Source organism: Chelmon rostratus, chromosome 11, assembly GCF_017976325.1.
Source record: "Chelmon rostratus isolate fCheRos1 chromosome 11, fCheRos1.pri, whole genome shotgun sequence".
Lineage (NCBI taxonomy): Eukaryota > Metazoa > Chordata > Actinopteri > Chaetodontiformes > Chaetodontidae > Chelmon > Chelmon rostratus.
The window spans coordinates 22289910-22310911 of record NC_055668.1 but is presented as its reverse complement, the minus strand read 5'-3'; the positions used below and the strand labels follow the sequence as shown (position 1 = coordinate 22310911).

The following is a 21002-nucleotide window of genomic DNA, read 5'->3' as shown; positions in this document are numbered from 1 at the left end:
CCCTTAATTATGTATAAAAATATTGCTTAATGGCAGTCTAAATCTATAAAAATCTACACTCAGTGACAATTGAAATATTTCTGCTGTGTGTCAACTGAAGGTTAAAGCAAAGGCTAGCAGTGATTTGGAGATGCTCTCACACTTCTGTCTGGCCTGAAGCGCTGCTGTGAAAACAGCTGAGCTCACCAGTATTGTAGCCTGTACATCAGGGAGATGTATGCCAGCGTGCAGCCTTAGCTGAACTTTGTAAATGCCAAGGAAAGACTGAAATTAATAAGTAACTTAACTGGGCAGCCTTTTGACTGCTGGCACCGTAGACAGAATCAATCCTAACAGAGACAATGTTCACAGAACAGAATGGACACTGAGTACCAGCCAAGCAAAACACTATGCACATGCTTTGTGATTTTTTTATAACACATCTGTGTTTCCCAAACCTGTAGAATGGCTAATGTTTGCTTGCACAACAACATAGATTTTAAATATTTTATCTATGAAGATTCTATATTAGAAGAATCTTATCTAATCTTAATCTATAGCTGATATTTACCAGCAGCACTAAAACACCGTAGACCACACCATAAACTGAGATGGCTAGTAATGTCATGCTCTGTTGGCTTTTAGAAGTAGTTTATGTAGCAATGAAGGATTTAAAATACAGAGGGGTGGCTTTCTGTGTGTGTTTGCGCCCATATGGGGGTTGTGTTTGACTGTTGCGCCAGACTGCAGGAATATTGATTTCCTGGAGTGTGTCACAGGCAGAGTCAGACAGAAAGGCCATCAGTGCATGTGGCTGCTTGTGTGCATGTGCACGTGTAGCACTGGGGCAGCAACAGTCATACTCAATTTTAGATTTTATTGATTTATCATTTTGGCTGTAAAAGGCAAAATCTAATGGCAATATTTAATAATATAAATATAAAAGAATAATTACACCAAATGGCAATCCCATGCTACCAGAGCCCAAAGTGATGTATTGAATTAAATCATTTTGGTGGTTGATATTTATTTTCTGATAGTATGAGTCAAAGAAATGCAGCAAATTCAAGAAGCTATATTGAGCAACTGATTTCTGTGTTTACTTGGTTGTAGAAATTTTCACTTTAGGGGGCTGATTAGCTTCGATTTGTGTGTCCAGAGGTGATTTGTGGTCGTGTGCATGTGCTTCTGTCTGTGCTCCTGGAGGGCAGTGAAGATCGCTTATGCCAACAGTGTAAGACAGGGCTGCCTGCTGTCTTGCTGCCTTCATTACTGTCTCCTCTCATCATCTCACAGCTTAATAGGCAGGAAGTGAGATAAGATGGAGATGTGAGTATAGTATAGCAACAGAGAGGCGAAATGGACTAGAATGGCAGAAAGATGGAGAAAGAAACATCTAATATTTTGTATTGATATTTTGCAATTGCGTGGGCATTCCGAAACAATATACTCACCTTCTCCAACTGGGCTTCTTTTGGCTCATTAGTGCATTCATGTCAGTGGTGTCATCTGGGGCTGTTTGTCCCTGTACTATCTTTCATACCTGCATGTGGCATTTGGACAATTTGTGGTGTTTTTATGTCTTCACATTTTAGGTTTTATGTCCTCATTATGAAACTATTAGCTCTCTTACTGGCATCCGAAGCATGTTCCCTCCATTCCAAACAGAACATTGTCTGGCTTGTCTCGTAAACTAACTAATCATGGGACTGTCCGTTGTTGGTTGCTCCCACTTCTCATTAAAAAATGTTTTATGACCTTCATCTCTTTGGGCTGCGTTTCCTCCAGAGAGATCATCTCTGCAGACCTCTTAACCCCTGTGATGTAACACCACACTGTTTTTCTGTGTCTCCTCGTTTGAGTGTCGGAGTGAAACGAGCAGAGTTGAGATTCAATCTGTGTTGTGGAATGTCACAACTCTCTCTGTTATGGTACTTTTATTTTCCTGCCACCATGGCTAGCAGGCTGCCACCACACAAAGTCAACTCAACGCAACGCAAAACAGTTGAACACATTACTGCATTATTTTAGCTAATTGTACCTGATAAACTGGTAATTGAGTACACAGAGAAAGTGGTGGTTGCGACAAGGCAAAGAGTCAGTAGCTCATTATGATGTGATTAAAAGTTACCTCATTAATTGAAAACATTCAACACATATATGCAAAGAGAAGGAGGACAGACAAACCAGGTCAGTGGGTGAGTAGAGTGAGAGTAAAGAGAGAATAAAAAGAGAGAGCAGATGAGCTGTCACTCATAAACTGGGGGTTTTCTGTGTTGCAGGTTTTGTGCTGCAAGTCTACTGGCACAGTTATGACCAAAATGAAAATCTGCAGTTAATGAGATTAATTCAAGTTTGCTATCAGAACTAGTGAGCCTTGCTTTAGATGTTGTGTCCTGTTTGCAGTCCATGCCAATATGGTCTGTATGATGAACATAAGCATTTGTTTTTTCCATCGCCTTTGCAGGACCCCCATGCAGAGGAGTTTGAAGACAAAGAGTGGACGTTTGTCATTGAAAATGTGAGTACTGAATTATGTCTTTGTCCTTTTGTTTTTTTTATCTTTGTTGTTGCATTGACACATAGTCGTTGTATTTTAGTGCACTTCATTTTTGTTTTTGTATTTTTTTAACCTCATGGGGGGAAGATAGGTACTGTATGATTGGGTGCCTTGCTTAGAGGCACCTGGTCTGTCATTTACCATAACTGGTGATAATATCTTCAACAAAAAACAAAACATAGACATAAATTCCATATTTCAGCTATTTTCAAGGTGTATATCCTCTTTATATTACATATGAAGGTTCTGCCACCATGTGGTCAGACTGTGCTATTACATGCTTCTCTAAGTGTAGATGGTAACTCTTAGATTAAATCACAAGTGCCGAGTTGCATCATGTCCAGGGCCCCATGAAAATGAAATCCATTCCATTTTTTTCCATTTATTATCATTATTGTTTTTTTTCCCAGGATCAGTCATTTCAATTTTAATTCTTCTGCATTCTGTGTTTTACAATTAAAGCACATTTGGTCATCAGAAAGTGAGTCTAATCATGTGGTGGATGACTTCAGGATGATTTCAACAATTCAACAAGAAAATATAAAAAATGTAATGAATATTAATGAATTTGATGTGACACAACATTGCAATATATTTTTAGCAAATGGATCTTCTGCAGGACAGCCTCCATATACAGCAGATAAGGGGGTCTGATAGAGGCTACTCTCATTTTCAGACAACGCTACGAAAACGGACACAGCTTTTTAATTTTATCTAATTATCTATCTATGCCCAAAGCCACAGTCCTCAGCAAACAATTGATGTGGTTGAGCCTCTGAGAGTTTGTTGAACTGATAAGCTCTTGCTTTTGGTATTGCGCTGGCTCTCTCTCAGAGGACCTCTTTCAGTCTGTGTTTCACAGTAGATTTGCTTGTCATTATCAAATTTGATTTGTTAATGAAAATGTGACTTTTTCTGCGTGTTCTACATGGCAGAAATCATAGAACCCTACATGTTGTCATAAATGCATGACTGTTTTCATAGGTGTGTGTTTGTTTATTATAGTAACAGCCTGGATTTCGATATCGATTTAGTGGAGTGTCATTTACAGGCCACATCTTGTTGCCAAAAACTTCAGGTGTGCTTGTGAAACATCGAGTTACAACTTGCAAATGCGTTCCACAACCAGTGTTACTAAGTTGTGCATCCATTTATTTACTGATTTATGTATTTGTTCATTCGTCGTTACCACAACAAAAACCTCCTTTTCATAATGCAACAGTCACTTTATTTTTTTTTCTTTGTTTTTTGGTAACAGCGGGGAGGAATGGTGCCAGAAAGGATGGCGTGTAGGTATATTAGATGAAAACTAGGACTCAGGGTGAATAACCAAATACAGGGAAGGTGGAGAAGAGAGAGGAATTGATTGAGCTGTTTGGGAAAGTGGGATGGTTGGATTGAAGAAAGAGAGGAAAAGAGAGAGAAAAGGGGGACTATTTTTGACATGCATCAGTGGTCTGCCAGGAAACTGGGAACTTGCTGTTCAGAAGTGATTTGCTGTGTTCTATATATGTGCTGGCACCAGTTCTGTGACTGGGTGTCGCTAAGTAATACAGACAAGTTGCACAAATGAGACATTGTACTTGCACATTGTCTCAGCCTTTGGTAGAATAGTTATTCAAAAACGTATGACTAATACTTTCTGTGGCAGAGCTGTTATGTAGCGTCTCCTAAACTCTTAGAGAAATGTTGTCTCCATTAGAATCAGTTTGTACTCTGACTTTGAAGGAAAAACATAACCGCACATCTCAGTATCACTCTACTGACAGTCATTGTGCTAAATCTGTGCATGATCATTTCTTTTGCTCTGTGATTCTGCGAGATCAGAGGTCATGATTTGCCACAGAGCAGTGCCTTTTGATCTTGTAAGGATTCACTTGGATGGGGTGGGTCCATGCTGTCACACATGCTTGTCCTGTGACACATATCACAGGAGCAGCCTGACCTCCCTTTCAGGTCAAGCTCTTGAAGTGTTCAAGTCTCTCTGTCTGGTGCTCATATTCATTCAAAGCAAGTGTTGCATGTTATGGCAATTTTGAGTTTTTGAGAGTTTTTGTTTTCTGGCATAAAAGCTTTTAACAGTGTTTATAAAGTTATTGCTATCTTACACTTTTCAGCTACAGATTTACTGCGTTACATTACGTGTTACGTCGTAGACCGTTAATCTTTAAACTTCAGCAATGCTTAAGAGGTTCTCAGATGACATTTATGAGAGTGACCAACATGAGCTAATACATTTTTAATGATACTGTCAAAGCTGATACAAGCTACGAAATGCTCTGATGTGTAAACTTTTTGACTGTCGAGAGAGGGGGGTATCACTAGTGATCAACAAGGATAGAGAGGATTTTAAGAGAGCTGGCTGGCTAAGTGCTTTGCCACTGTCACTTTCTGTGCACATCAAGCTCAAAGAAACGACAGCAGAAACTACTCCACCTTTCTCTCTTTGATAGAAAGCTGAGAAGACAAGCAGGTCAGCCGGTGTTGTCTGGACAGAGCGTGGGAGAAAGCAAAAAGAGAGCAAGAAAGGGAGAGAAAAAGACAAGTTTGTGGGTTTGCCTGTCTCTGCATACCTGACTAATGACAGAAAGATCAAAGCCACACCAGCCTGACAGCAGGAATGGAGAGCACAGAGGAAGGAGGGAAGAAGGGAAGAAGGCAGGGAGGGAGGAGAGTGAGAAGGCAACATTATACCCTGACATACTGGAGAGGGGGAGCAATGATGAATCATAGCAAGAACAAAATTAGAGAAGACTATGGCTGAGGTTGAAGGTTTGTGTTATGTAAAAAGTATTATACTTTTTGTTATGCTTTTTAGGGAGCTGTGAAGTTGCATGGTGCTCTCTCTCTCAATTTTTATATATATATATATATATATATCCTCTTATCTAGCTTATTTTTCTCTTTGTATGCTGAATGCTTAAAACCATAGTAAGCATGAGTCAGATTTACTAATGGAGTCAAGTTAGATTTTCCATTAACACATTATGACACTTCAAATGTACATTAGCTTCATCCACGTGGCCTAATTCATCAGAGACACCCGATATTGCAGTGGTGTGTCATCATGCATTTTTGTCCATGCATTAGCAGCTTTTATATAGAAGCAACCAAGTTCTTAAGACATTTGTTTTCTCTCTGATTGGTGCTCTGCTGTGAATTAGACCATTTTTAATCTAGTACTTTCACCAATACTAATGTGAAAAACAGTTGTACATATGAAGGAAGGTTTGCAAAGGAACAACATCCTGATCAAGTAATCGTTCTCACCCTTACATATATTACATATTTCCATGTGTGATGTAAAACTGAGCGAGTTATGTTAATGCCTGAAATGTGCCGAAAGCCTTAACAAAGTCTAGAGTGCCTTTTGATTGAAAAGACAATCCAGTATATTATTAGAATTTTTTATTATAAAGAACTATATAAACTGACCACAAGAGGGCAGTCTACCCTAATAGCTGGAAAGCCCTTTTTCTAACATTCTCCGTTAAATCTGTTTGATCACCCCTTTCTGTCACCTGTGTTTGTCTGTGTGTGTGTGTCAGAAGGAAAGGTATTTTGTGTGGCTGCATGTGCTTATATGTTTGTTTTGATGCATCATTGAACAAAGATATAACATTATACAAACATATTAAATGTTTGATGTGTCTGATCATATTTTCATATGACTTTGCATGAGTGTATGGACAGCTCAGATCCCCCTGCTCACACACCACCCCCACCTTCCAGGTATCTAAGATAATATAAAGTCAGGAGGGATGAATGAATGCAGTGGTGAGGGCTGCTCTGAGGAGGAACAGAGGAAGAGGAGAGGTGAGTTCTCCTGACCCCTCATCAGACGGCGAAGGAGAAAGGGGAAGAATACGCCATTGTGCCCGAGCGCTGGAGATGATGAAATTCAAGATCCCCGCGCTGTGGCTTCGTCTTAATCTGGGGGCCCAACCTCGTGCTAGGCTAATCCCTCCCCGTCGAATTACTGGCCCTGGTTAGATTGTATTTTGTCATTGAAAATGGCAGTGTCAAACACTACCTTTTTCTCTCTTCTATTTGTTCGTCTGCCAAGGCGAATCGCATAATCAAAAGATGGAGAAAGAGTGAGAGAGAAAGCAATGGAGAGACGAGGGGGTGGGGGGGGGTGGGGGGGGTGGGGGGGGGGGGTAGAGGTGGCAGGCTGAAAATGGCTACACAGTAGTATCTCTAAATTGCATGCTACCCTTGCCTTTCACCCTTTTTCAAATAGGCACGTATTATCAAAAAGGTGGGCAAATTGAGAGTCAAAAGATTGGACAGCTATATTTGAAGGCATTGTGCTGACTGGCTCTTTTGTGTGTGTGTATGTGCATTGAGGAGGGGGGGGTTAATGTGTGTATGTATGTCTGTGTGTATTCTCTCTGCGTTTGCATATCAACCAAAGCTGCAGATGACCAACTTTCCTCATCTTCAAAGCTTTGTGGGAGGATTTAAATACACACACACACACACACACACACACAGGGCTGTTATATTTGAAGTGAGGAGCTATCATGTCTGAATACATTGAATATACAGTGACACACACTCCAAGGCCCGCTCTCCCTGCTCCTCCCCATCTCTCTCCCTCCAAGTCATACTTCACCCTTTTTCACTCACATTACATCAATGTCACTCAGCAAAGAAGGAATTTCCAAATCTATGGCCGCTCTGCCAAATCACCGCTCACACTGTTTGACAGCTTGTCTGCAGCATGTTTCCACATTTTAAATATCGATTTTGAAATAGCCACTTTAAGTAGTCAAACCTTTTAACCGCCTCTTTTAATACTTTAAACCTACACAAGCATTGCATCATGGGTGTTTTTCTGCTGAATAAAGGGAAAATGTTTGTCACACGCCCATATAGTAAAATGGTTAAAAACCTGGTGAATTAGTTAGTTAGTGACTTCGTTTTACTTAAATGGAATATCTGGACATCTGAGAAAGGATGTGGGAACACTGTTCATTCAACAGCTCATTACACTTGATGACAAATGTCAGCTTAATATAACATGTATAGCCCAATGTTTGATTTATTTGGCTATGTACTGTGAGTTGAGGGATTTTTAAAATCATGGCCTACGATGATGTTTCTGGCACCCCTTCGGCCATGTTGTTACCGCTTTCTTTTCCCTTCTCCATCTCTTTTCCTTTCAGTCTCTTTCAGTCCTCTCTCTGAGGTGATGTCCTGTCTATTGTGGACCACGTCCAACTCCATTAAGGCCATTTCCACGCCACATACCTCCCACTTGTGCACGCTCATACAGTCACACACCGTCACATGCTGACACACACTCATCTCATGACACACACAGTGAAAAACCATGACACCCAGCCACACACACACACAGTTACACAGGCCGACCTACCTCCATCACCTTTACACACACACACACACACACACACACACACACACACACACACACACACACACACACACACACACACAACCATCTCTATGTATTGTACCCATAGCCATGGTGTGTAAACTGCCCCCCCTCCCCTCTCTCTGTCTGGAACACATTACGTAGGCCAGTGGCTTGTGAGCGCCGACCGGGCCTCGGGGAAGAAAAACACAATTATTTCAGCCCTCGGCTATTCACGCAAAGGTGACAAAAGCTGGTATGAAGTATGAAATCCCAAAAGTTTCTCTCGTGCCGAGGCCGACAAATTGGGATTAATTTGCACTCGTGTGCACGCGGGTGTCTCCAAAGTTTTCACCTTTGCTCGTTTCCCATTTCTTAAATAGTTTGGGAACTCAAAAGGCCTAATTTATTGTGTCAGAAAGAAGAGAGTGTGTGTTCGCTCGTGTTGTTCATGTGTGCTCACAGTGCTAATTTTAAATAATATATTCTGTATAGTTAAAAGCTGGAAGGATGTAAATTAGGATGTGTGTGTGTGAGTGTGAGTGTGTCACTGTAGGAAGGCCGAGTGTGTGAGTGTGTGTGTGTGTGGGGGGGGGTGGGGGGTTCTGAGTGTGGGTCACACATTCACACACGCTTTCCAAATTAATTTAATCTAATTAATCGCCCTGAGGAGAGGCAACAGATGCTAGCGATTACCCCCCCATGCCTGGACCCCTCCCTATGCAGACACAAACACACAACCACAAACACACAGAAAGTACACGCTGGAGTCGCACACACATAACTATTACAACTCTAAATGCTGTCATTTTCTGCCACTATGCAGCTAACGTGTATTATTTTTGTTCACTGGAGCACAGACAGTATTGTAGGCTGAACAAGAAAATGAAGACACACATGCGCACACACACGCACTCTGAAACAATATAGAGCAAATTAGTCCTCACATTAAAGCTCACAGAAAAAAGAAAAAGGAAAAGTATGTGTATCTGTCTCTTTGTTTATGTGCGTGTTGATATCTTTGCTGTCTTTGGTGAGAAACTGCACCTGCGTCTGGAGTACTATATTTTTTGTTGTTATGTGTGTGTGTGTGTGTGTGTGTGTGTGTGTGTGTGTGTGTGTGTGTGTGTGTTAGTGGGCTGTAGGTGGCTGTGGAGGCCGGGTGGTCCCTCCTGTCGCCCTAATAGGCTTACTGGCCCCTAATCCACACCACACCACACCACCCCATCACATGGCTGGTCTGCTGACTAACTGCTACCACCGCCATGAGGTGTGTGTGTCTCTGTAGCTATGTCAATGTGCAGGTGTTGTATTTTTGTGTGCCTGTATCTGTGTCTGAACGTGGCAGGTGGCGGCCGTTTGGGAGACTGTTTATTTGTATAATTAACACAATCAATTTATTGATTATCCAGCTTCTCAAATGCTTCGTATCATTGTAAATTTTGGGATTTATTGGCCAAACACAACAAAAAACTGAAGCTGTTGCTTGAGCTCTGGCAGCCTTTGATTATTTTCTGGTATTTTATAGATTGAAGGATTAAATGACTGAATGACAAAATAACCTTAATAAATCTATTCATATGTCTTTTCTAGCACACACGTATAGGCTTCTACACACAGACACACCCTGCTTTGTACAGCTTTTGGCACACTATCACTTGGCACACACCATATCTTCTATCTGTGTGTGTGTGTGTGTTTTTGCTTACATGCACACAGTACATGCATGTGTTTGTTAATTAAACTGATTAAACTGTTGCCCCTGATGATGTGGGGTTTTGCTTCTGTGCTTGCATCATCTATTTCTTACTGTCAGTTTTTTCCCCCCTTTCTCTCTATGTTGGGGTGTGTGTGTGTGTGTGTAGCTTTGTATTTAGTCTCTCTACGTATTGTTTTGTCTGCTTAACAGTTTTATCTTTGCCCTGTTTATTCTTTAGTCTCGTCCTTGTGTTCTTGTATGCCCCCTGCATGCTGTGTGTGTGAGAGACATATGTTTGATGTGTGCGTGTGCCATGTGCATGCAGTCTGTGTGTATGTCTTTCCGTTTGCATGTGTGACTTTGTATTTGTGTGTTGTCTGAGCGAGTGTGTCTTGTCCCACTGGTCCAGGTTGTGACCTCGGCTTTCATCTCCTTAGTCTGAGGCTCCTGCAGCCCACTGTGCTCTGCTCCCAGCCAACAACGCAGCAGATGTCACCAGACACTGCAGCAAACACACACACACCCACATGCACACAGAGTCATATGTACAGTATGTCATACACACAATGTGTCCCTTGCATATGTACAAATATGCACATACACAGGCTTACGGCATATGTACACATACGTACAGTATATAATCTCACACACAGACACAGACACATATAGATACATTTCTAGCCCATACACACACATGCAGAGTCTAAACCAGTCCAAACAGGTTTTTGTTTTGCCTCATACAGTGTGACGTTTGACCCCAAAATATACATCAAAACACAAGTGGGAAACATCCGGATTCCCACCTGTGTGGCCTTCACATGATAGACCTAAGAGCCTAAGTTGGTGTGTGTGTTTTGACTTTAGATGTTGATGTTACAAACTGCGGATCATACCATGTGTTCAATATTATGGGAAAGCTTAAATGGACGATGATGCACCTCACCACTGAGAAATACACACTTGATGCATAAAAGGTTGCTACTGTGACAAGCCAGAGATATTGTGATTGTTTGGTCAAAAGTGGGGGAATGCATCATGTTTAGGGGGCAAGACCTTTAGACTGATAATCTAATAACTGTGCATCCAGATCTGTTCGCGTAGTGGCATCCCTGCCACTGAAGGAACTTGTCAGTCACAGTTTAAACAGTCACAACTTGCACGTTCTTCAAGACAAAGAGGCAAACAAAGTTATATAAAACTATAAAACTAATTATTGTACCAGTTCAATGAAGTTTGTGTCTCTGTAGTTGTTCCTTTTCTCATTGTCTGTTCAGCTATGGTGGTTGTTGTTGCTCATGCTAACCTACCAGTTATTTTATGTATACCAAATAGCAAAAGCAAATCAACATCTGTGTTCCATAACATTGTAAAAATGAGTGTTAAACACAAAATATTGTTGGTATTGAAGAGGTTTATGACACATACCTCATAAACTCATTGTCTAGCATATTGCACATTTATTTCAGTGAAAATTTCAGGGACCAGAATATGAACCCAAAGAAACCTCAGTGCTGTTACAGTATGATGGTGGCTGGTGTCCCAGGCCAAGCCTGTCTGGGCCCTGCAGGGGCTGCCAGCTCACTGTGTACAGGCTTGTGCCAGTCTAGAAAACAGGCTGTACCTCCTCCTCCTGTTACTGCCTCCTGTCCCCAAGCTGACCCAGAAAACTCACACACACACACTTGCAAGGTTCAGCAGAGGTGTCTACTGTATCAGGTGTTTTTGGGGTTGGTGTAGGATGAACCAGCAACAGTGAAGTGAACGGGGGAGAAGAGGGAGACAAAATAATGAGGAAGGAGCTGGACTAAGATGCTGTTAATTCAAGGCATGTTATTTGTTCACTTGTAGTTGTAAATGCCATTAATTGACTGTTTCTCTTCTTTAAATTTTGTGTGCAAAACCTGATGTCCAACTACAAACCCACTGCAGTCCCTCAAGTTGCAGAACTTTTATAAAAATGTAGATATGATCTTAAATTATTCGTGAGATTTGTTTAAACATTGAGGAATGTTGGCAGACACCCCCAGTTGTCTTGAATTATTTATTGAACCATTTCCTATCATGGAGCCATTTTCCATGTCTGTCCATGTCTCTTAATCTTCCATTTTTAAGATAGTTTCTGAGGGCTACACTCTGGCTGCCACGCCCTCTGTTATCAGTCATCTCTGAGGTCGTCCTCTGTCACCTCATGGCCTCACATCCTGTCACCTGCCCTCCTCCATGGTCTACTCTAATCAGACGCTTCCTCCCTGTCTTCGTCCTCACCCCACCTTGTTTTTGGTGTCATGTCTTACATGGCGATGATGGGTGGTCAGACAGTTCTGGTGTGATGTTAGGCACGATTGGACAACGACAGCGGAACAGTTATTATCTCCATCTCCCGGTTATTTATTTTTTCTTTGTGCGACTTAAGATGGCTGCTCGTGATGGAGACAGGCCTGTGTGGCCCACAAAACACTGCCCTCTGCAAATCCCCCTGTTTATCCACAAGCTTGACCCGCTGGGCCTGCGTAGGCGGATCTTTGGCTTGGTACCTTCGTGGGATGTGTGGGTGGGTGGTGGTGGTGAAAGAATATGTGCACGCACGCACGGAGAGGTTTGTGAACTTAGGTTAAACTTGTGTGTAGGGTGACTTGTTTGACATTATCTCCTTGAGATCCGCTCACAGTGAGTACGTGCGAGTGTGTGTTTGTGTATTGAGCATTTTAGGGAGTGAACACACACACACACACACACACACACACACACACACACACACACACACACACAGTTACTGGCAAACCGAGGCGACTGTTCTGCTAAGTGGCAATGAATAGGGTCTTGTGATGTGCTCCGATGCCAGTGCTAAGCCAGCCACTGACAGTTAGACTGATCCCCAAACATGTCTCTGTCTCTGTTTGGGATATAAATCTGTACTTGTAGTACCGCACCCTGAGAGGATGGGGTCAGGAACTCGAGGCGACTTGCAGTAAAGGTGGACACTCATGGGTATTGAGATGTGGTCACAGGACACAGTCATACACTTTCTTCAAGCAAAAGTGTAACAAAAAAAAAAAAATACATCAATACAGATCAAAACAATCTGCAACATTTGTATTTAGCTCTTTTTTTGTAAATGTCTTAATCAACTCTTGTGTTATCAGTTGACATGAGTAGAATGGCTGTGGAGGCAGTATAGTGACCCCCCCATGCTTATTGGTGATGAGGCATCTGTGAGAAAGATGACCGACTAAATTGTCTTCCACGATGTACATATTTTAATGTGAGAGGCAGCGGCTTGTGTTTTTGTCAGTCTGTCTCGCATGTAGATGCACATTAACAGAACTGGGGAACCCTATTGTTCTTTTGTGGAAAAGGAGTTTCAAAGAACAAGTGCTCACCCATGCACACACACACACACACACACACACACACACACACACACACACACACACACACACACACACACACACACACTAAGGCACACCAGCTCCTTATCCAATCCCTCCACTAATTCCCCCTTGGTAGAAGGTGTTCATTGTTTCTCTTTCATTCTAATCTCTCCCTCTCCTCTTTTTAAAATCCATATTAGATTCTCTTTGAGTTGGCCACAATCAGAGGCACTGAAGCAGAGCATCACCCTGCTAATGCTCTTTGTCTCCCCAGATTTGTCACTTAGCATGGAGAGTACACCTTTGTCATGGAGCAGGGTGGGAGAGAGGCAGACTCTCACTTGGGGCAATTGTTTCTTGTCACAGGCCATCTTAACCCCCCCTCCAACACACACACGCAAATCAGCTTTGCTCTGGATTAGGCCCCTATCATGGCTCTGTCAGATCTCAGCAGCCTGGTTAAAACAGCTAAAACAAACAGATCCTCAAAGTGAGAATGCAGTGCATGTTCCCCAAAAAATCTGTGTTGTTGTGTTGTCTTTACCTGGAAATGACCATTTGATATCTCTGAATTATAGTTCAGGATGAGATGTTACTGGGAGTTTAATCAATCAAACCCCTGAGCGTCTCAGCATCCTCTTCTCTGTTATCTGGTAGTGACGCTAAGGCAAGATGGAACTAAGAATTTTGTTGTTAAAGCAAGTGTAAATGGTCAGAAGATTCGACTCCTGGGATTTCACAGTTAATGGTATCCAAAGCACTTTCTAACACCTTTTTCAAAAATGTTCTATGAATAAAAGCCAGAATTGTCATTATCTTGTACCTGCCAGAGATTAATTTCTTGCATTCACTGTTACACATTCAAATAGATTTTGTTGGTATTGAATCAATTCTGCCTTATTTTTTTTTACATTTCCTGCCATTGATGTGTCTTTTGTGTCAGTGTGTACTATAAAATCAGGTGAAAGTTCGCAAGAACTTTGGTGATTGACCATTACCACCATTCATTTCGTTACACACACACACACACACACACACACACACACACACACACACAACAACGACGACTCCAACATCTTTCATGCACTCAGATCTGTCCAATTTTGGACACCATTTTTGCTGGACACGCACATACACCTCCACCGATGTCTGCCGCCATGGTGAATCTGCCGTCCTGATATCTGAACTGCTGCTTCATGCAGGGGGAGTAATCAATCCCAGATACAGTAGCTAAAGGTATTGGCTCAGTGGGTGTGTGGGTGGTGATGTTATTGGCCATTTTAGGCCTCTATGATGGCCAGAGATGGTGAAATGGTGGGAAAAGTGATGAGCAGGCACTTCATAGACCAGGGATGAACTCTTGCTATAATCCTGTCGACCTATCTATCTCTCCCCACCCCCTCTCCCGGTCTTTCTTTCTCCATCACCCCCTCTCCCTCATTTTCCCCATCTTTTCCCTTGTCTCTACTTTTCTTTCCATCAGTCTCCTTGCTATCCACCTCTCTTTCACTTTCGTCTTCTCTCCCCTTCTCTCCTTCCATTTCTTGACCACCCCTCTTCTTTTCCAAACCCGCTGTGTCCCTTTCTCTCTCTCCAGCAGAAGTGCAGAGCCAGGGCTTTTGCCTGCTGGTAATTTATTTTCCCATTAGCCCCCTGTCTGAAGTGCATGCTCTGGGTCTGAGTGTGTGTGTGGGGGCACCGAGGGCCACCCAAAAGAAAGACCATGAGAGTCGAAGAGAGGAGGGCACCCTGGACACACTGATAAGACGAGAGAGAGGGAGGCAGGGTGGGAGGGACAGAAATGAAGGGAGAAAGAGGGGATATGAGATACTGGCTTGGTGTCCATCTAAGCATTTTCAGTGGTTATGAATTGTGATGCAGACTAATTAGAAAAGTTAAATGACAATGGCACATCTCTGTGTAACGATTGCTGTTGTGGAAACGATTAGCCAATCAGTTGATCTGCAGATCTGCAAACAAAGATGCCGGACATTTACTGGTTCCAGCTTCTCAGCACTGAGGATCTGCTGTTTTTCTCATTTTATTTAACTGTAAATTAAATATATATATATTTTTTTTAATAAGATTGTTAGTTGCAGACCCAGTGTTTACAATGTACTGTTCTCACCATAGCTTAGCTCTGATCCGAAAGAGGTCCTTATGATGTCCAGCTTGCATAATTGCCTTTAATATATTCACTTTAAATATGTGTCCATTCTCTTGCTTTTCCCACTCTCTCTTTTCCAGTTTTAAAAAGAGATTCAATGTAAATTTCCGGTGTAGCTGTTGCAATTTATTCACTACCAAGTGTGTGTCAGGTGCATCTCTACAGCGTCTCAGAAACACATTCTCAAATAGAGCGCATCGTAATGACATAAACACACTCTCGTCAAGTGTGACCTCATCGAGAAGGTCAGGGAGCATGAAGGAATCCAGATGATTATTTTGTGGTTAGAGCGACTGTCCTTCAGCCTGCTGTTTGGTGTAGAGATGATCACTTTCATATCTGGAGGTTTCATTAATCTTGTTTAAACCTCTGGAATCTTGCTGTTCTTCAGTGTATTTGTGTGGGCTCTTGGCTTGTTGTTGGAAGCTAACAAGAGATTAGTCCCCAATAAAACAGTCTCCTCTCCCAGTTTTGATTAGACCTTTTAAGGGCTGGCTGGCTTGTGACTCTCCTCCTTTCATCTGTTGCTATCAGAGGCAACCCTGCATTAAAGGCATTCCTCTCGCTCTCTCTCTCTCTCTCTCTCTCTCTCTAACTCCCTCCCTTTCTTTCCTCTCTTTTACACGTAAAAACACACTTGGTTAGGTTTTCTTCACTGAGTGATTATCAATATGTGTGATAAATAGAGTCTTCTGCCTGGCAAACAAAGAATATTAGGTTTAGAAGCAACAGAAGAGACATCACCTGTTAAGAAATCAGATGAAATGAATTAAAGCAGCAACTTGACATGATAACAGGGATTGCCCACTTGATTCCTAAGGGCTTTTTTAATGGATTTTAGCAAACAGTCATCCTCTCTGAGGAAAGGTGGCCAGCTTGCCATGTTGCAGTGTTTTACATCCAGCAAAAAATGATGGAGATATACTTGCTTAAATTGAAAATGTGACAATTTATAAATAAGTCTTTGAGAAGGTTTTTATGTGGCCCTCGCCACAGTTAGGTCACATGTCAGGCTCAGCTACAAAATGGCTACTGTTGAGGAAGTATACTGGTAGCTGGAATTGTGGCTCTTTGTCTCATGACGAATCCTGTCTTTAGATCTTCACAAAGCTTTCATGAGATTTGGAGTCTTCACGCAGTTGTGAGTTTTTGCTTCCAGTTGTTGATGCACAGTGGTTGTCACCTATGAGTCTGCTTCTCTTGTCTCCTGAGCGTAGCTCTGTACTGTACCTGGCAGTAGGCGCACGCCAGCCTGTCCCATATCCAGTTTCTTAGTTTTATACAAAATCAGTGTCATTCTAAACCATATTTAGCCAAAACCACGGCACACACTGTGCTGTAATCTGCCGTCCTTTCCTTTAAAACAAACCTAATCCTGCAATTGTTGTGACTAATCGCTCTTCTCTCACTCTTTTCACTCACATCCCTCTCTCACTATCCCTCAACTGTCTAGCAACCTTGTTATTTTTTGTTGTTCACGCCCAATGGGTCAAGAAGGTGGTCAGCAACAGACATTTCCATTTTGGGTGGTTTAAGTTAAATCTGATCCAGAATATGGTTGTAGTGAAGAGAAATCCTATGGTCCTGTTTTTCTGGGTTTGTGCCAGTGTGTGTGTGTGTTCATGTGACAATACACACAAAAGCCATTTGCACAGTTCATACCATTATTAAGACCATTGTTATTGTAATTCACATAACCGCAGTGATAGTGTTGCATGCCTTTTATGTCCATTGTTGCCTTTAAAAATACACACACATACACACCGCTTGGGGAAAAAAATAAATCCTTACATATAATAGTCGCAGATGAATAAATTGGTCTTAATCTGTGTGTGTGTGTGTGTGAGCGCACGCGTGTGTGTGCGCCTATGCCTATAGTGCAGTATTCATAGGTGGTATGTAAAAAGGCCCACCTTATCAGTTATCAGGGGAGGCCAAATTGACACAGAGGAATCACTCCATTGTGTGCGGATTCAAAGAGAGATCTGAGCACATTGGATGTCTCCATTTCCAATAACTGTGACCTTGAGGCAAGAGGAATAGCACAGTGCTCCCCCCACGTCCAATCTGCTGACTGCTGAATTCAACCAGAGCCAGCTGATTTTGGGTGTTGGGGCGGAGGGCTAATCGGTGCCACCTCAGGGTTATTCTATAGGGTAAATTGAGTTTGGCTTTTATTTTTCCTGAACCATGTGAATACAAATTACGAAGGCCTGTGTACAGTTTCGTGTGGAGTGGAATATTTGTTGACACTATATTCATATTATCTGCTTGGGGGTTTAGGTTTTGTTTTACATTGCTTTACAATTAACACATACCATAAAAAGAGAAGAACAAGAGATCGAGAGAAAAAAAACAGTAGAATGTGGCCAGAAACTCTCAAGAACATTGAATGTTTCTGGTACATCTTTCATAGTGCGTCTGATTACCATATACTGCCATAGTGTGATGAAAAAATACAACATCAGATATGTGACTTGTGGATGAGCTGCAGTCTTATTGTAGTCTGAGTGTAACTGACCTCAAGTTGTCCCTTTCCTCCAGTTTTAGGATTGTTTTGTTTTGTGGCAGCAGGCTTAAGTCAGATAATCATCTGCTTGATGTGGAACCAGTGATTCATCACTTATCATCATAGTTGTGATACCAGAGTCATGTCTTTATCTTCTGTCTTCCTCAACAACATACTGCACATCGCCACACTCACTTGAGCTATTGACAAGGAGGAGCACGACAGAACAAGAAAGCTGTCAAAATTAAAATTAATGTACTAATATTTGTACCTTTTGCAGGTCTCTGGTTCCCCCAGTTACCACAGAAATTTGAGAACATGATCAGTCTAAGAATAGATAATGGTGACATGTGAATTGTCAGTAAAAATGGTGAGTTATGGATCAATATGGTGCAGTTTATTATATTTAGAAACCAATTGACTGGTGACCTGTGTTAGAAAACCATTACCTGATTGGTGTGTGTGTATGCGTGTATGCGTGTGTCATGTGCACTTTCTTTTTATTCATCATGTGCTCACTCTGCCCAACTGTGTGTGTGTGTGTCTGTGGAGTCAGGTCTATAATAAAGCCTCGAGGTTCTTGGTTCTTTTAGCACTCAGCCTAATTAATCCATCTCTGTGACAAAAGGATCCCTACGCCTCCTTCCTCCGGCCCGTCCCATTGGCATTTTGGGGCAGAGAGATTCAACAGGACCCCCGGGCACCCTTCCTGCCCTGACCCCTGCCCCCCCACCAGGGGAGCATCTGTGGATCGATCTCGGGCCAGCTGGCACCAGGGGAGTGGGGCAGGGCTGGTACTCTAATACAAACACATCCTTCTTAAATGAAAGTTATAAAATTAATTAGACAGTACATTGTAAGCAGGTTTCAGGTTTGATTGCTCTTGTTTTTTGGTGCTTTCCTTGTGTCTTCTCACATGTGGCCTAGTTTGTCTGACATAATGCATAGCTGGAAGTCAGAGCTAACTGTTGGTCTGATGCTGCAGTTGGGCAGATGTGCAGCTAGGGGGCAGCATGCAGCCACCACCCCTCCCTCCTTCTTTCTATCATCTCTTTTTTCCTGTCCTTTCTCTCTCTCTCCCACTGTGCCCCCTTTACACACACACACTCACACACAGGTATTTAGTCATTCTCTGGGCTCAGAAAGAGAGAGCATATTGATAGTCATATCCTCTTTGTAATAAATTAAACTTCTGTATTGTCCTTCCCTTTCATTTTACACATTGTCACAACCTCCCAGTCACCCTAATCCCAGCTGCCCCCCCTCACCTTCCCTCAAACACACACACGCACACACACACACACACACGTGCACACACACATTGATTGACAAGCAGCATCTGGGGAAATGGAGCAGATTTCCATTGTTTGCCGTCCCTACTCAAATCTGTTGAAACGGTTATTCCATTCTTGTGCCGGGGTATTTGCATATCCTTAAGTATTTCCTATTTTTCAAGACCCCTCTCCCCCTTTTCCTCCTCGTCCTCCCTTTTGCTAAATCCCCTCTTCTTAAGTGTTTCGTGCATTTGGCAAATTCATTCATAAAGCATCTACATGCGCTATTAGCTTAGTATAATAGCCAGGGTGTAATCTGCAGAGAGATAAGAGTTGGAGAGGGAGAGTTATTTTCCCCATCTCCCTCCACTCCTGATAGGCTGTTCTTTGGACAAGTTGGGGTTGGTGGTGGGGCGATGATATGTCATTATGTTCCCCAGCCAAAGCGACGAGGCTCAAATGTCAGCACGAAATGTCAAGTGGCCTCGCTAGTATGTTGGATTCTTCTGTAGTTTTTTATTTAATTATTGGTGTGAGCAAGGAGCGAGGTGGTACAGAGGAGGTGAAGATGGAGAGAGATGGAAAGATAGGAGGGTTAGATGAAATGTACAGTGAAGTGTCGGAAGGAGGAAAGGAAGAATAGAAACAGAGGGATAGAGATTATAGAAACAGATTCTGATCATCTTTGCCAGAGCAATTTTCGGGTTTATGTCTCAGATACACTTGGAAAGTAGCTCTTGAGAAAAGGAAGATGTCTGTTGCCTAACAGAATTTCTCAGCAGGTCTGGGCTTCACACTACCAACCTTTCACTGACTATTTCTCCAACATGCAAACTGCTTGAGCTTTTCAACCTTAACGGCCACTAAGAAAAGTGAAAGTGCACTGAATAGATACTTTGAATTAATTATAAAACAGATATTCAATCAGTTAAGCTACTGGCTGTTTTTAAGGCCTTTTTAAGGCTTCAAAATCAGTGTGGTGCTATCTGGTGGTGTCAAGTATTTAAAGAACAGAACTGGCTACTTGTACTGTCTCTTGTGGTCACCTTTAGACTATTTTTGACCACAGTAGGTTAGATGTATTCATAGTTTGAATGTAGCATGCATGCCAATAATGTTTAATAATAATGAATTGTACACATTAGCATGCTGTGTTGGTTGAACCACAGATTTCTAGTCCCTATTTGAGGCTGACATAGTTTCTCACTATATTACCAATGGCTTTACCACTCTGTACTGATACCAACTCTGTGTGTGTGTGTGTGTGTGTGTGTGTGTGTGTGTGTGTGTGTGTGTGTGCGTGTGTGTGTGTGTACGTTTGAATGAATACCCTGCGGCCCTCAGCGATAAGGCTGAGATTGAGTTTTCCCCACACAGCCAAAGCCTCTGAGAAGTGTGTGTGTTCTTTTTGTGTGTGAAGACATCAGGAAACTGGCAATGTAAAGAGCTTGTATCGCTTTATCTGCCGAACACGCCTGAGTGTATGTGTATATGTATATGTGCTCTCAAACTGGTGTTGTGTGAAAGAGAGCTAGCTGCTCCGCTTTGTTCGGCATTGTGCGCATGAGGGGATGAATCTTCGGGGCTCGATTCACAGCTGAGACAAGAAGGTATTTATATATCTGTGGTACAATGACACAAGTGTGTGTGTCTGTTTGTGTGTGTCTGTGTGTGTAGGTGTGGATGCAGTTATATATGCTGTTTTTACAGATCCATGCAGTGAAATAGAGACAAAAAAGGGAGAGCAAGCAAAATCAGACAGATTTAAAGACAAAGCATGCGTGTTACCACTGCCTGCTGCTTTCATTCCACATGGCCTGTGAAGGGACGCGTGTGCACCAGTGTCTGATCCTTTGGTTGGATTCGGTTCTAACATCAGTCTCTCGTCATGCAAATGAACACATATCAGTTAACCAGGAAATGTGGCAGTTTCCCATCAGAAAAACAGAATCTGTAAATACAGAGGAGGCAAAACAGAAAAGAGGGACATGGTATGTCAGTGGTATCAACACAGCAAGGAGGTGAACCAGTCTGCTGTTCACTGACAGCGTGGTGCTTCCATA

General features: G+C 42.3%; 1 protein-coding gene across 4 annotated transcripts in view; it reads left to right on the top strand.

Moving 5' to 3' along the window:
* ehbp1 (EH domain binding protein 1) overlaps positions 1-21002 on the top strand; it is a 147346-nt gene that overhangs the window by 24801 nt on the left and 101543 nt on the right. For all 4 annotated transcript variants that reach the window (XM_041947114.1, XM_041947113.1, XM_041947112.1 and 1 more), the window contains exon 5: positions 2447-2500. In XM_041947114.1, coding sequence (XP_041803048.1) covers positions 2447-2500 — 54 coding nt within the window. The remainder of the gene's footprint in view (positions 1-2446; positions 2501-21002) is intronic.